This window comes from Orcinus orca, chromosome 4 (assembly GCF_937001465.1).
Source record: "Orcinus orca chromosome 4, mOrcOrc1.1, whole genome shotgun sequence".
NCBI lineage: Eukaryota > Metazoa > Chordata > Mammalia > Artiodactyla > Delphinidae > Orcinus > Orcinus orca.
In genome coordinates this window covers 20,437,037-20,451,101 of record NC_064562.1, presented here as the reverse complement: position 1 = coordinate 20,451,101, position 14,065 = coordinate 20,437,037, and the positions used below count along the sequence as shown (strand labels likewise).

The window sequence follows — 14,065 nt, the reverse complement described above, 5'->3', positions numbered from 1 at the left end:
CTTGCCCCTAGGTTCTTCATGACCATTTTTTTTTTTTAGATTCCATATATATGTGTTAGCATACAGTATTTGTTTTTCTCTTTCTGACTTACTTCACTCTGTATGACAGACTCTAGGTCCATCCACCTCACTACAAATAGCACAATTTTGTTTCTTTTTATGGCTGAGTAATATTCCATTGTATATATGTGCCACATCTTCTTTATCCATTCATCTGTCGATGGACACTTAGGTTGCTTCCATGTCCTGGCTTTTCTAAATAGAGCTGCAATGAACACTGTGGTACATGACTCTTTTTGAATTACGGTTTTCTCAGGGTATATGCCCAGTAGTGGGATTGCTGGGTCGTATGGTAGTTCTATTTGTAGTTTTTTAAGGAACATCCATACTGTTCTCCATAGTGGCTGTATCAATTTACATTCCCACCAACAGTGCAAGAGGGTTCCCTTTTCTACACACCCTCTCCAGCATTTACTGTTTGTAGATTTTTTGACGATGGCCATTCTAACTGGTGTGAGGTGATACCTCATTGTAGTTTTGGTTTGTATTTCTCTAATGATTAATGATGTTGAGCATTCTTTCGTTTGTTGACAATCTGTATACCTTCTTTGGAGAAATGTCTATTTAGCTCTTCTGCCCATTTTTGGATTGGGTTATTTGTTTTTTTGATATTGAGCTGCATGAGCTGCTTATAAATTTTGGAGATTAATCCTTTGTCAGTTGCTTCATTTGCAAATATTTTCTCCCATTCTGAGGGTTGTCTTTTCATCTTGTTTATGGTTTCCTTTGCTGTGCAAAAGCTTTTAAGTTTCATTAGGTCCCATTTGTTTATTTTTGTTTTTATAGAAAAATAAGAAAAAAGTTCTATTAATAGCCTCTTAGAATTACTGAGAATATTCATCAGTCTTTGTGTTAATGATGAGATCTTTGCTGCAGAAGTTTGTGAACATCATTTGGGTCTGGAAGAGGTCGTATAAGTTATCTGGATAAACCCATGTAGTGAGGTGAGGTAATTTAGACATAGAGACATTAAGTGACCGTGTGCCTTAGAATTCATGACAGAATCCATCTCTCGGTCTCGGCGCCTGGCCTTCCAGTCCAGTGCTCCTTTTTAAAAAAAAAGAATAAATGTTGAAGGAGAAGGGTGAGAATATTGTGGAATACTGGAAAGTTGAGGCACTTCAGATTCAAACCCAAACTGAAGTTTGCTGCTTCTCATGTGTGACCTTGGGCAAATAACCTCTTTGCTTATTTTGAAAATGCAAGTAAGAATCACTTTTGAGAGAGATTGCAAAGATTTGTGATTATAAAAGACCAAATATAGTGCCTGGTATAGAGCAGATGCTTAGAAAACGTAGCTGCTGTTAACTGGTATTATTTCTGCTGTTAATAAACAAAAATAAAATCTGTAAACAGTATCTGCTTTATCAGTAGGCACGCAGATAAATTAGGTTGAGCCAATGTTGAATGAATAAATGCTTTGTCTCACCAGCTACAAAACAGCTTCTGCTTTATCTATTGTGGATAAGCCTTGTCCACACTTGTGAATGTGCGTCCTATTTCACTTTTCTCAAACACGTATTTTGGCAAAAAGCTAAAACCTCTTTAATTATGAATACCATATTCAAAGTTAAATTAGTATAACAGCTGGGACTAGAATTCATACATTTATAATTTAGGAGAGAGAGAGGGAATGGTGGAAAGGGAATGGATTTGGTGTCAGTAGAAGCTGAGTTTGAATAGGAGTGATATCTTCCAGTTAGTTCCTGGTTGCATGATCCTAAGAAAGTCACTTCATTTCTTGACCTCAAATCCTTAGTTTATAACATGAGGGCAGTCACATCTGTTTCTCAGATTTGTAGTAAGGATTAAGTGACATATTATAGAAAGCCTCTCTCTTTCATCTGGGGTACTGTCAGTTATAACACTTACTTTCCTTCTTCCTACTGTACCAACCTAACACTAATAAAAAGTGGGGGAGTGGACTTCGAGGAGAAATTACTCTTCAAAAAGATGACTTAGAACCTTAAGAGATCCTTTTGAAGATGGGAGGATCCATTTCTGCTAATAATATGCAGTATTCAAAAATGGTAAAGACCTTTTCCATGAAGCCGGTGCTCAGGGAGCAGTTAGCAAAAGCGGGAAGTACTTCACCTTTCCCATCTGGCAGATCCCAAGTATTGATATTGTAATTTGCCATGAGTTTTTCATTTTGCATGTTTCTAATACTATGTGAATGTATCCTTAGGCCAAATGACATATCGCATAAATGATAGGATAATGCAAAGAAGAACAGGTTTACAGCAGTGTATGCGGGATTCAGCATTCCATGGGAAGAAGACAGTTAACTCCCTCCATATCAGTGTGGATTGCATTATCTGCAATTCCTGTCCCCAAACCATCTGTGATTCTGTTCCGTGGAACTGGGTTGGTCAGCCTGAAATATGATTCAAAGGAAAAAACCTCACTGTTCTCAAGTATGATTTTTGTTAACTTCAAGCTGCTGAAAACATCCACTTTATTATTCAGCTGCAATATGATGTATGTAGTATGCAAATCACAGAAAACTATACATCCTTCCCATGCTCTGCACTGATCAACCCCACCAAGATTCTCTTAGTTCTGAGCCACACTTTAACAGTAGCATTGCTGCTGTGGAATACATCCAGAATAGGATAAGCAAGATGGGGGAAAGGCTCTAGCAGCAGTCTCATGTGAGGAAGGGTCAAAGGCATTAGGAAGAATTTTCTTGAAAAAGATTATAGGGAAAATACCAAGATGTATCCTTAGCTTCTGAGCATCTGTGCTAAGAAGGTGGTATATGAAACATAAAGATAGAGAGCCTGCTGTATGGTACTCGTCCTTACAGCTGTAGGGAGACGTTGGATATATACATATACACTTAGAATAGCTGTGATCAAAATTGAATAATAAATGCAAATAGAGCTGTAAGTCAAGGGCTTTTGGAATTCAGAGGAGAGACATCCACCAGAGGAAATCAGAAAAGATTTCACAGAGGGGATAGTGTTTGGGCTGGGCACCGAAGGATGGGAAGAATTTGGAAATTCAGAGGTTTCTGAGAAAACATTCCAGGTGGAAGGAAAACGCGGAGTTATGAAAGCAATGTTATGTTAAAGATATCGATAAGTAGTTGAGTAAGATATTAGTGCAGACATGCATGCAAAGCTCAAACCCAGTATACTCCCAGGAGCTCTTCAAAAATATATATTTTTTAAGGGATATCTTTATGCATAGCAATCACATGCTATAACATCTTCCGCATACAAAAGTCAGTCCAAAAATTAAAAAGTCATGAGATGATTAATTTTTCTATATTTTAAACCGCCAAACAAAACCAAGAAAAACTCATTTGACAGCATCTAGGATCTGTTCAATAGTTTCTGCTAATCATGCTATGATAGGATAATAACAGTAAAATCTTGCCAAAACTCAGCAAGGTACAGTGTGAGAGTATTGTTCTTAATATTTAAAGGACTGTCATTTAGAAACAGAAGTATACTTGATCTGTATTTTTCCAGAAGGCAGAACAAGGATCAGTAAGTAGTAAAGAAGGTTTAAATTCCCCCTGAGAATTTCCTACAACTTAAAATTGTCTATCCATAGAGGAGATGACCCTATTAAAACAGGTAGCTTTTGCTTCATTGAAAGTATTCACGGACACCTGCTCACCCTGTGTCCCGATTGCTATAGATGAGGTTCTGAACCTGGTTAGAAGTGAGACTAGCTATGCTCTTAACATCTCTGCAACCGTAACATCCCATGTGAGTGTGTGTCCAACCTACAGATACCAGGCAAAGCAGAGTGAAGCAGGCAGATTGATTTTCCCATTTTTGAGGATGGTGCATCCTTTTCAGAAGTCAAGGGTAGAGTCAACATCGGCATATTATTTAAGGCAGGATTCAGTCCAAACATTTTACTTTATTAAGTCAAGAGTGCAGTCTAATTTAAACTATTTTGTACAACTATTGTGAGTTGTACTGGAAAAAAGTGTGCTTTAAAAACAATAGATATAAATTCTGTTCAAATATTTGAGGATATTATTAAATTATATCACACTAACTTAGCTATGCCACTTTTATTCGTGTCACCAGGTATTAAATAAGACTAAAATGGGGGGCTTCCCTGGTGGCACAGTGGTTGAGAGTCCGCCTGCCGATGCAGGGGACACGGGTTCGTGCCCCGGTCCGGGAAGATCTCACATGCCGCGGAGCGGCTGGGCCCGTGAGCCATGGCCGCTGAGCCTGCGCGTCCGGAGCCTGTGCTCCGCAACGGGAGAGGCCACAACAGTGAGAGGCCCGCGTACCGCAAAAAAAAAAAAAAAGAAAAAAACAGACTAAAGTGTTCTTGGCTGCAAAAGGAGCTTGATCCAATTCCTGACGTTTGATTAACTATCTTATATAAATATTTGCCAAACTATAATGCCATTTCATGTATAGTATTTATACATTGTGCAGTTAGGTACTACACTGAATGAAGTTTAAATCCATAACTAAATAAACATTCGTGACCAATGAAGCTGTTTGCCTTGATGCTTTGGAACTTAAGTCAAATATATAGTTGAATTTTCTTGATCAACTCAAGCCATGTGTAGAAGCAGAAATATGTGCTTGTGAATCTAATGTCCTTCTTTTTGTTTTTTTCAGCTGCAGTATTGAAGTATGAGAACAATGTCATGAATATCAGGCAATTCAACTGTTCTCCTCATCCATACTGGCTTCCCAATTTCATGGATGTTTTCACTTGGTCCCTGCCATTTGTTGGGGAAAAAGGTATGTTGTGGAATCCTGAGATGTTCTTAATAAAATGGTATGGGAAGGAAGGAGAGGTAATGCGGGCTTTTTTACCATGAAACGGTCAGAAAGAGAAACACTTTGGCCTAACCAGTAAAACTCACAGGCTTCACCGTAGGAGCAGTGATTTGAAAGTATGTCACTGTATATGCCATTAACAATATGCAATGAGTGGAATTAAGGGGAAATAAAAGAAGAATATTAGGATAATTTATATAACCTCATTAGAATAATCCAACCCTTTAAAAAATAACAGATTCATAGTTTTGATTGGCTTCAAGCTATAATGGCTACCTTCTTTTCTTACCCTTTCGCACTATAATTCAAAAGTATAATTTTATTTTATAGACTACTGGTCAAATTAAAAGCTTGTGATAACCATGCTTTCCTCACATTTCTGATGTTAATAATAATCATTGTACGAAAGTGATTAATGGCTACAATATTTTGAAACACAACATGTACAATAACAAAAAAATAGTTCATTTAAAATATGGTGGCCATTAGTATAAGGTGAGACAAATTTACATTTAAAAAGTTGTTTATTAGCCTGCCCCAGGTTTACAGAAGAATTGGCCTTATCCTTCTTTCCTTCCTTCTCCCTTTATTTGGTTTTTATATTTTGACCTAAACCTCAGCAAAAATTTGGAGGAAAGGGCTGCACCCACTGAACTTGAGTTTTCAGTTCAGGAGGTTTAATGGTGATAATCTGGATCATTCCTCATGCAACATCTTGAGCATCACAGAGAAGGTGAATGTGTGCATTGTAATAAACGTAAGAGCTTGCACGTGTTTCAGAAAAATGATGTCTTATGGGGGGATTTTAGAGAAAAGCTGTACATTCTTCTGAAATATTTGTTTGTTTATATTAATACATATGTGTAATATATTAATATGTGTAGTATTTATTTTCCTACAGTCAATGTATTTTTTCTTTAAATATTCTAAAAACAATTAAACCCGAGAATCTATGAATTGTCAGCAAAGAAGTCTTCCCTTCCAACACCAAAATAAGTCAAAAGTAAATTTTAATACTTTCTGATAAATGTTCCCAGTACTACTCCATGTCACCACTTCCTTGCACCCATCAGATCACAGCGTGGACACAGAAGCACTGAGAATCCTGACAACTACCCTTGAACACCCTTCATTTTGGTTGTTTCCATTAATTATTCAGATTTTGAACATCTGTTATAAAAGAATGTATTAATATATTCGTGTACATAATTTACGGGTTTTTTCTTTTTTTTTTAACTTTATATTTTATACTGGAGTATAGCCAATTAACAGTGTTGTGATAGTTCAGGTACACAGCGAAGGGACTCAGCCACACATATGCATGTATCCATTCTCCCCCAAACTCCCCTCCCATCCAGGCTGCCACATAACATTGAGCAGAGTTCCCTGTGCTATACAGTAGGTCCTTGTTGGTTATCCACGTTAAATATAGCAGTGTGTACATAATTTACTTTTGATAATTAAACTGAAGCTCTGAGTTAATGTTGGCTCCAGTGAAGTTTTACTCTTTATCATATATCTTCAATGCTAGAAAAACACTGATTTTAAAAAGTAACTCTTGAAGAAATAGCGGACAGGCTTCTTTTCACATTCATGATAGAACCCAACCTAATTTTTTAAAACGTTCAATGCAAATAACATGTAACTTAGTGTAAAGGGTTGCAGTACTAATTTTCTGTGTATAATGCTTTTATACAGCCCTCTTATAATCTATTTACTCAGGTAAATTTCTTATTAAACTTACCTGAGCTTCATTTGTAAAACCTTTTTGAAAATGAAGCTTAATGTTGTATATGTGTGTATATATATATGTATGTATGTATATATATATATATATCTCTCAACACATTCATTTTTTAAAATCAATATTCTCACAACTACCTCAAATATATTAGTTCATAAATCATCAGTTTTTCTTAAACACAAAACCACATTTCTATCACTATTCTGGGTTCTCTGGGGGACTAAAAAATTTAAAAAAGAGATCTAGCATTCACTCGATCCCTATGAACATAAAGTTTGTAATCTGGTCTAAATCTAGCAGCATCATTGTACAAATAAATAAAAATTCAAAAGTAACCATTTTCTCCTTCCTAGATTATAGTATATTCATATCCACATTTTTCTTTTTTCCACTGTCTATTGACCTATAGCTGGTAAATGTTACCATTAGATTTTGTAGGCATGAGCTAATAATTTTAAAAATATAAAGTCTGCATAGAAATACAAAGCCTGTTATCTTTTATGGTCTGAATTTTATAGAAACTACTTGCAGGAAATTCCATCTTCAATATAGGTAAGAATGTTATTGCTAAGCCTGGTCATTAACAATGCCAGAGTCATAATTAAGGTTATAGTAGAAAATTTAGACTTTTTTTTCCTTTCTTTCTTTCTTTCCTTTTTCTCTTTAGTGACTGAGATGCTGGTAAATGTCCTCAACATCTGCTCAGATGATGAACTGGGGTCAGAGGAAGATGGATTTGATGGTAAGAGCCTTGAGCCTTTGTGCTAATGCTATTTGCCAAGTAATTACTTGGCATCTCGTAGGTAACCCTAAGAATAAATTTCTAAGATTTAGATGTGTAAATCATAACATACTGCTGAGAATGAAAGATATTATTATATTTTCTAGTTGCTTTGAAAAAATGCAAGAAAAAACTTGAGAGAATTTTCCCCTTACCCTGAAAACATAGTTGAAGCTGTGAACTACTTTAATAAACATCTTTCGGTAGCTCACATTGCTGAGTGAGTTTTTTGGTTCTTTTAGTGATCCATTTGGTTCTTTTAGTTATCCATTTTAAATATAGCAGTGTGTACATAATTTAGTGAGGTTGTTTCTGTCAATTATTCAAATTTTGATGTCTATGATAAAAGAAGATACTTACACATTGGTGTATTGGTATTTATGTCAACCCCAATATTTTTTCATGTCTATAATAATTAATGAATAAGCTATGAGGTTTTTTTATTGTTGTTTTTTAAGATACTATTTGGTATTCAGTTACCCTTGAAGAATACACTTTCTATAAAAGACAAAAGATTCATGAGGTGAATGAAGATAGAAAAAATGACTCTGGCTCTTACAAAAGGACCCCAAAATGAATGGAAACTTACAAAAAAATGTAGTTGGAGGAGGAAAGTGCAAAGTTCACTTCCATAAACATTTACTAAGTACCTGCTCTGCACAGGGCACTCGGGATTCCAAAATGCATTAAAGACCTAAGAAGAAGTTGCAGTCTGGTTAGAGAGACAGATGCGTAAACATTATAATATCAATAAAATAAGTAAAGGGGGAAGGTAACAGTGGAAACTAGGTATTGTGGCAAGTTTAAATTGATAAAATTTTTACCTTTAAAAACTGCACTTAGGTAAAATGAAGCAAGAATGTGGCCCTTTCCAAAAGTTACTATCTGAACAGCATGATTTAATATTTACTTGGGCTTAATACAGGTCACATCTATGAATGCAGAATACCTAACTCTGTAGGTAAAAGTAAAATAAAAGTGTCCGTACACTCATGTAAATAGAGAGTATATACTTAGGTAAATTTAAAGTGTACAATTATTCCTACCATCTCATGGTTTAAGTAAGAACTTACTTAAGTAAATATATTGATATATTTTAAAATATTCAGAAGCTCAGTGGATATTCTGTGCTTTATCCAGATTCTAGATGTTTCATATGTTATAGTCACAGTTTACCATCATTAACTTTTCCAGGGTAGTGATATCATTTAAGAGATATTAATCTTCCTAGTGGAAGATTAGGAAGAGGCTATTTTTTCCTCAGGAAAGAATACTAATCTGGTGGAATCTAAATCTTAAAAGAATTAAAATCTTAAAAGAATATTAATCTGGTGGAATCTAAATCTTAAAAGTCAACAGACATTTTGCATGGCTTTCACTGTGTTCCTGTTATTCCTCAAAAGAAAGATTAATTAGCATTAATGCAGTGATGCATCTCTGTTAATAGATCTCTGTTTTAGTCAGGTTTATTGACCAATAATTATAGTATAGACAACATATTAAATATACAACATATGGTATATTCAATAGAATAAGTAAACCTGCATATGATTATAATTATGTTAACCCACTCATTCAGCAAATATATATTGAGTACCTACTGTGTGCTTCCAGGTCCTATAGCCAAAAGTATCTGCACATTTCAACAGTGCAAGTAGTATTACCAAGACCACCTCAGTGTTTACTTCACTTATAGTGAGTTCTCTTTATCCACCCATTCAGTCACTTACATGAAAGGATATATTTTGGAACTTCCTCTGCTTTAAAATTATTAGTTCCAGTCAATGTACTGTGCTCATCAGCAGTTGCTTTTAAGCTTGTTTATTCCAATGATAGGAGTGCATGTCCTTTTCAAGGCACTTGGAAGAATTTTTTCTTTCTAAGCAGACCAGTGAAATCTTACTACCATGCTTAAATCTTAGGTTAGTCCTGCAGAGAAACAGCAGGACTAAAATATGGGATTTTTCAGTTCAAATCTCACAAATTTACCCTCTAAGGAAAAAAAAGAAAAGAGAAGTAAAAGTTTTAATTTAAAAATATGTTTAGGGCTTCCCTGGTGGTGCAGTGGTTGGGGGTCCGCCTGCCGGTGCGGGGGGCACGGGTTCGTGCCCCGGTCCGGGAGGATCCCGCATGCCGCGGAGCGGCTGGGCCCATGAGCCATGGCCGCTGAGCCTGTGCTCCGCAACGGGAGAGGCCGCAACGGTGAGAGGCCCGCGTACCGCCAAAAAAAAAAAAAAAAAAAAAAATGTTTAGGGCTTCCCTGGTGGCGCAGTGGTTGAGAGTCCGCCTGCCAATGCAGGGGACGCGGGTTCATGCCCCGGTACGGGAAGATCCCACATGCCGCGGAGCGGCTGGGCCCGTGAGCCATGGCCGCTGAGCCTGCGCGTCCGGAGCCTATGCTCCGCAGCGGGAGAGGCCACAACAGTGAGAGGCCCGCGTACCGCAAAAAAAAAAAAAAAAAAAAAAAAAAAAAATATATATATATATATATATATATATATATATATGTATGTGTGTAACTTAGAATATTATACATTTCAGAGTAAATCATCAGAAATGTTCTTTAGTGCTTTATTTTAACACGGCACAAAAATTATGGACTTCCTCAAAGGTACTCAAAGAACAACTTATAAATCTTCCCAGAACTCTTTAACTCTTTTTGGAACAATAGTTTATTGAGAACATATATTTAAGTTTTTTTTTTCCTTTTTGTGTGATATTATTTTCAACCTTAGGATAAAGGTTCCAGTTCTCCCACCCTGTTCCTCCTGCAGGCAGCCTGCAGAGTCTGTCTCTCTCTGGGGGCTGGCCCTCTGCTCTGCCTGTCAGGCTCCTGGGCTTGTGGTTGGCTCCAGAGGTGAAAGCAGGAATCAGAAGACATCAAAGGACTTAATTAAAGCACTTCCTGCTCTTTCTAAAGGGGAGCCATCTCTTGATGAGTCCTTATCAAACCCTTCTCAATGTTTTGCTTAGTATCCAACATCAGGCTGCAAAATCCAAGGCAGTAATGGTGCCTTTACAGCCCATGCCTATCTGTGTATCTTATCCAGTTGACTTCTTTGTGTTTATAAAGTCTATTGCAGACAGAAATTCTCCTCCTATCCTTGAGGAGTATAGGTGTGGGATTAATTTTGCTTCTTTTCTATGTTCTGTCAGCTCCCCTTTACCACTTAACGGTGACAATGGCAGCAGCTAACACTTATGTGTTAGGCATCATTCTAAGTCATTTATATGTATTAACTCTTTGCTAATTGTACCTTTTGACCAACAAAAATTTGTAATTATTAACTATCATTTACTTTAAGGAAATTTTCTAGGTTATTTATGTTATCTCTAACCCTCAAAACAACTTTTTGACATAGGTGTTATGATTATCCCAGTTTTACATATGAAGCTAGACAGACTCAGGGCAGTGAGGTTAAAACCTAAGGTCACAGAGTTAGTGAAGTAATGGAGCCTGGATTCAAACCAATGTCTGCCTGGTTCTCAGGCTCTTGAACTTTCCACAACCTGTGATTCCAGTGCTTGAATTTTTTTTTTTTTAAACAGCATGATGCTTTTTTGTTTTTAACAGAACAACACTAATAGCTAAACTTATACTTTAGTTCGTTCTGTTAAATATCCATAAAATTACAAAAAAAGATTTTTACATTATTATTAGGCCATGAAAGCCAAAGCAAATAAAATAGTTTTGTGCTACTCTGTTAACCTCAATTTACTCCAAGAAGTTATGTGTTTGATAATGTGAAAAATTGTATTGTATCTGAGCAGACAAAGAGTCTCCTGGCTCGCCTAGGCTTCTGCTGGGTAGAAATCATGTCATGAATCTCTCCTCCTTAGCTTCTGCCTTACAAATAAAGGAATTTGATAGCCTATCTAGAAAAAGATCACTGTTTTATATTGGTCGATGGTTCCTTTATGTTGAAAATAAAATACTAAACTTCTTTTATCTTGAAAAGTTTTGAAGCACTTTAATGCCAAGTGATGTCTTTTGAGGATCTAGTTTATATGTATTGGGGTCTTTGATTCCTGTTTCCACTTCTGATTTTGGATGATAAAATGATAGTCTGGTTTCAATTTGGGTTTGTTATTCACCAGAACATTTCAAAGAAGGAAGAAATCCAAGTAGATGTATCTCATTTGGTAGTTGATTCTCATTAAGGAAGAAGACTCATTTCAGACCAAGGATTAGTAAGTGATCCCAAAGTGTTGGCAGGGGGTTGGGGGGAGCTGACAGAAATCAAGCAATCTGCATCACAGAACTTTCTTTACTGTTCATTGTTATAATAAGGAAGTCTGAAATAGCAGTAAGTATTAGAAACCTAATGACAGTTTCATGAGTTAGAAATATTTATTTGGAACTTTCTTTTAGCTCTAAAATCTTAGACTCTGAGATCACTTTATCTATCTATCTATCTATATATATGCAAGTTATATTTGAAACTATGATATGTGATAAGTCTGGCTAACAGGGAAGAATTGTGGAGGTAAAACTGAAATCCTGTAGAATAAGAAAGGAAAGAAAAAAATAATAAAACTAATACATTTTAAGCCAAATATAGTTTCAGGCTGCCCTGGAAAGACTTAATATTAAATTAGAATTTATGTCTCTGTTTTCATCTAAGGAGCAAACCACATGGTGGAACTCTTATCCTTTATCCACATTTTTGCCTTATCCTAATGTTAACCACAAGCAAGTCACTGAATATGGGATCAGAGCAGTTTTTTGCATGCCTCTACGAAACCATCTAAATTGTATACAAGAAAATTATCTCCCATCATCTGCTTTGAATTATTAGATAATTCTTCAGATCTAATATCACGGGTTCCAGAGTGTCTCCCCACTGCTTTCTGTTTAGCTTTAAAAAGCCATACAGAACTTTTTAAAGTACAAAGTTGGGAATTAGTAGGACTAGCGTGGCATCTTATGGGTCCTTGAGGAATACCACTATATAGGGTTCGGGTATATCATTTTCTACCGAAGCTGTATATATTTGCCATGATGAATGTTTGAGATGAATTTCATCTTAAAAATTCCCCTCTGCTTTGTGCCTCTGGCAGCACATTCGCTAAGAGCCATTAGCTTAGAGCTCTTCCTGTGGCTGTAATTATTGTCATTTCTGAGCAACTCATTTCAGCATCTCATATTTCATGTTCCCAATGTGAAAAAAAGTTGTGTGTCTGATAATAATTGGCAGTTTGGGAGAAAAAATATGACATGTTAATATAAAAATTACAAAGAAATGTTTAGACATACAAAAAAAGAGCCCTCAGCAGCACTGTGGCGACATGATTCTTGTTCTATCAACTTTGAAGCATAACCTGCCATTGGTGAGCAGAGGAGTAACATCATAAAAGCAGTGTCTGAGAAACAGCAAATACTTTCCCCAAGAAAATGCTTGGAGAAAGAACAAAGGATTAGTTGGGGTATAATTTAGGAACTTAACTATTTCAAAGTTGAGGTGACTAGATCGGAACAATGATAGTGTTAATAATAAAAGGAAAAGGAGGCTTCCCTGGTGGCGCAGTGGTTGAGAGTCCGCCTGCTGATTCAGGGGACACGGGTTCGTGCCCCGGTCCGGGAAGATCCCACATGCCGCGCAGCGGCTGGGCCCGTGAGCCATGGCCGCTGAGCCTGCGCGTCCGGAGCCTGTGCTCCGCAACGCGAGAGGCCACAACAGTGAGAGGCCCGCGTACTGCAAAAAATAAATAAAGGAAAAGGGAGATATTCTAAAGAGCTGGGCTTACAACTATGGTATCAGTGGGGCAAAGGGAACAAAAGTGGATTTGGACGGTTCAAACCTCAGTACCTAGGAGGATGAGAACACTTACGGAAAAACTTCATCCGTTTCAGGGAGAAAGGAGTTCAATGACAGACATGAGTTTGAGTACACACATGACTCTGGAAATGCCCAGGCAGGATTTGGAAATGGAACCCTGGAGACTGGGGACAAAATCGGGTCTGGTGACGGAGGCTTTGAATTAAAAGTCACAGCCGAATCTACTAAGAGTCAAACAGGCCTCCAAAGTTACTGATGTGGAAGGAAATATCAGAAAATTGAGGACCAATCTGTAAAATTATCCCTTCTTTATGAAACTGGAGAAAAAAGACAAACAAGTGAAAGAGAAAGGAGTGATGAGGGAGACAGCGTAAGAACCAGGATTGTGGAGCAGTTCAGGCAGCAGCTATTTTAAAATATTTGCACCAAATGCAGAAAAATTACTGTGAGATATAAGTCTGACCAGAAAACCAGAAAGTGAAATATTAGGGCATAACTTTGTCAGATAACAGATTATTGAAAAGAGGCAAATAGCAAACTTTGTTTTCATTTTTATAATAGCTAAAATAGAAAATTGAAATCATTTTTTAGAAGGCCAAAAACTAAAATAAAATTCAGAGTACCCTAATTTTGATACCATGTTATATTTCTATCTTATATTTTTATTTCCATGTAAAAGTATTTATTCATGAAATATCTTTTTCTGTGTATTCAGTGGCAAACAAACACATGGCCTCTGCCTTCACTAAGCTGAGAGTCCAGTGAAATAAGGAACCAATTGTCAATATGCTGGTCTCACAGAGGATTTAGAGGCTTGCAGGAAGGGGTGTGAATTGGGATAAGATATTTGATAACTGAAGGAGGAAACATAAAGGACACCTTTCTCGTTCTCTTGTACTTCTGACAAGGGAAAGAAAAGCACTTTATGTAT

The 14,065-nt window shown here is 36.7% G+C and overlaps 1 protein-coding gene across 3 annotated transcripts in view; it reads left to right on the top strand.

Moving 5' to 3' along the window:
* The window catches only part of PPP3CA (protein phosphatase 3 catalytic subunit alpha), a 297,373-nt gene that overhangs the window by 258,790 nt on the left and 24,518 nt on the right, over window positions 1-14,065 (top strand). For all 3 annotated transcript variants that reach the window (XM_004263566.4, XM_033401986.2, XM_033401991.2), the window contains exons 9-10: window positions 4,665-4,790; window positions 7,241-7,315. In XM_004263566.4, the coding sequence (XP_004263614.1) occupies window positions 4,665-4,790; window positions 7,241-7,315 (201 nt within the window). The remainder of the gene's footprint in view (window positions 1-4,664; window positions 4,791-7,240; window positions 7,316-14,065) is intronic.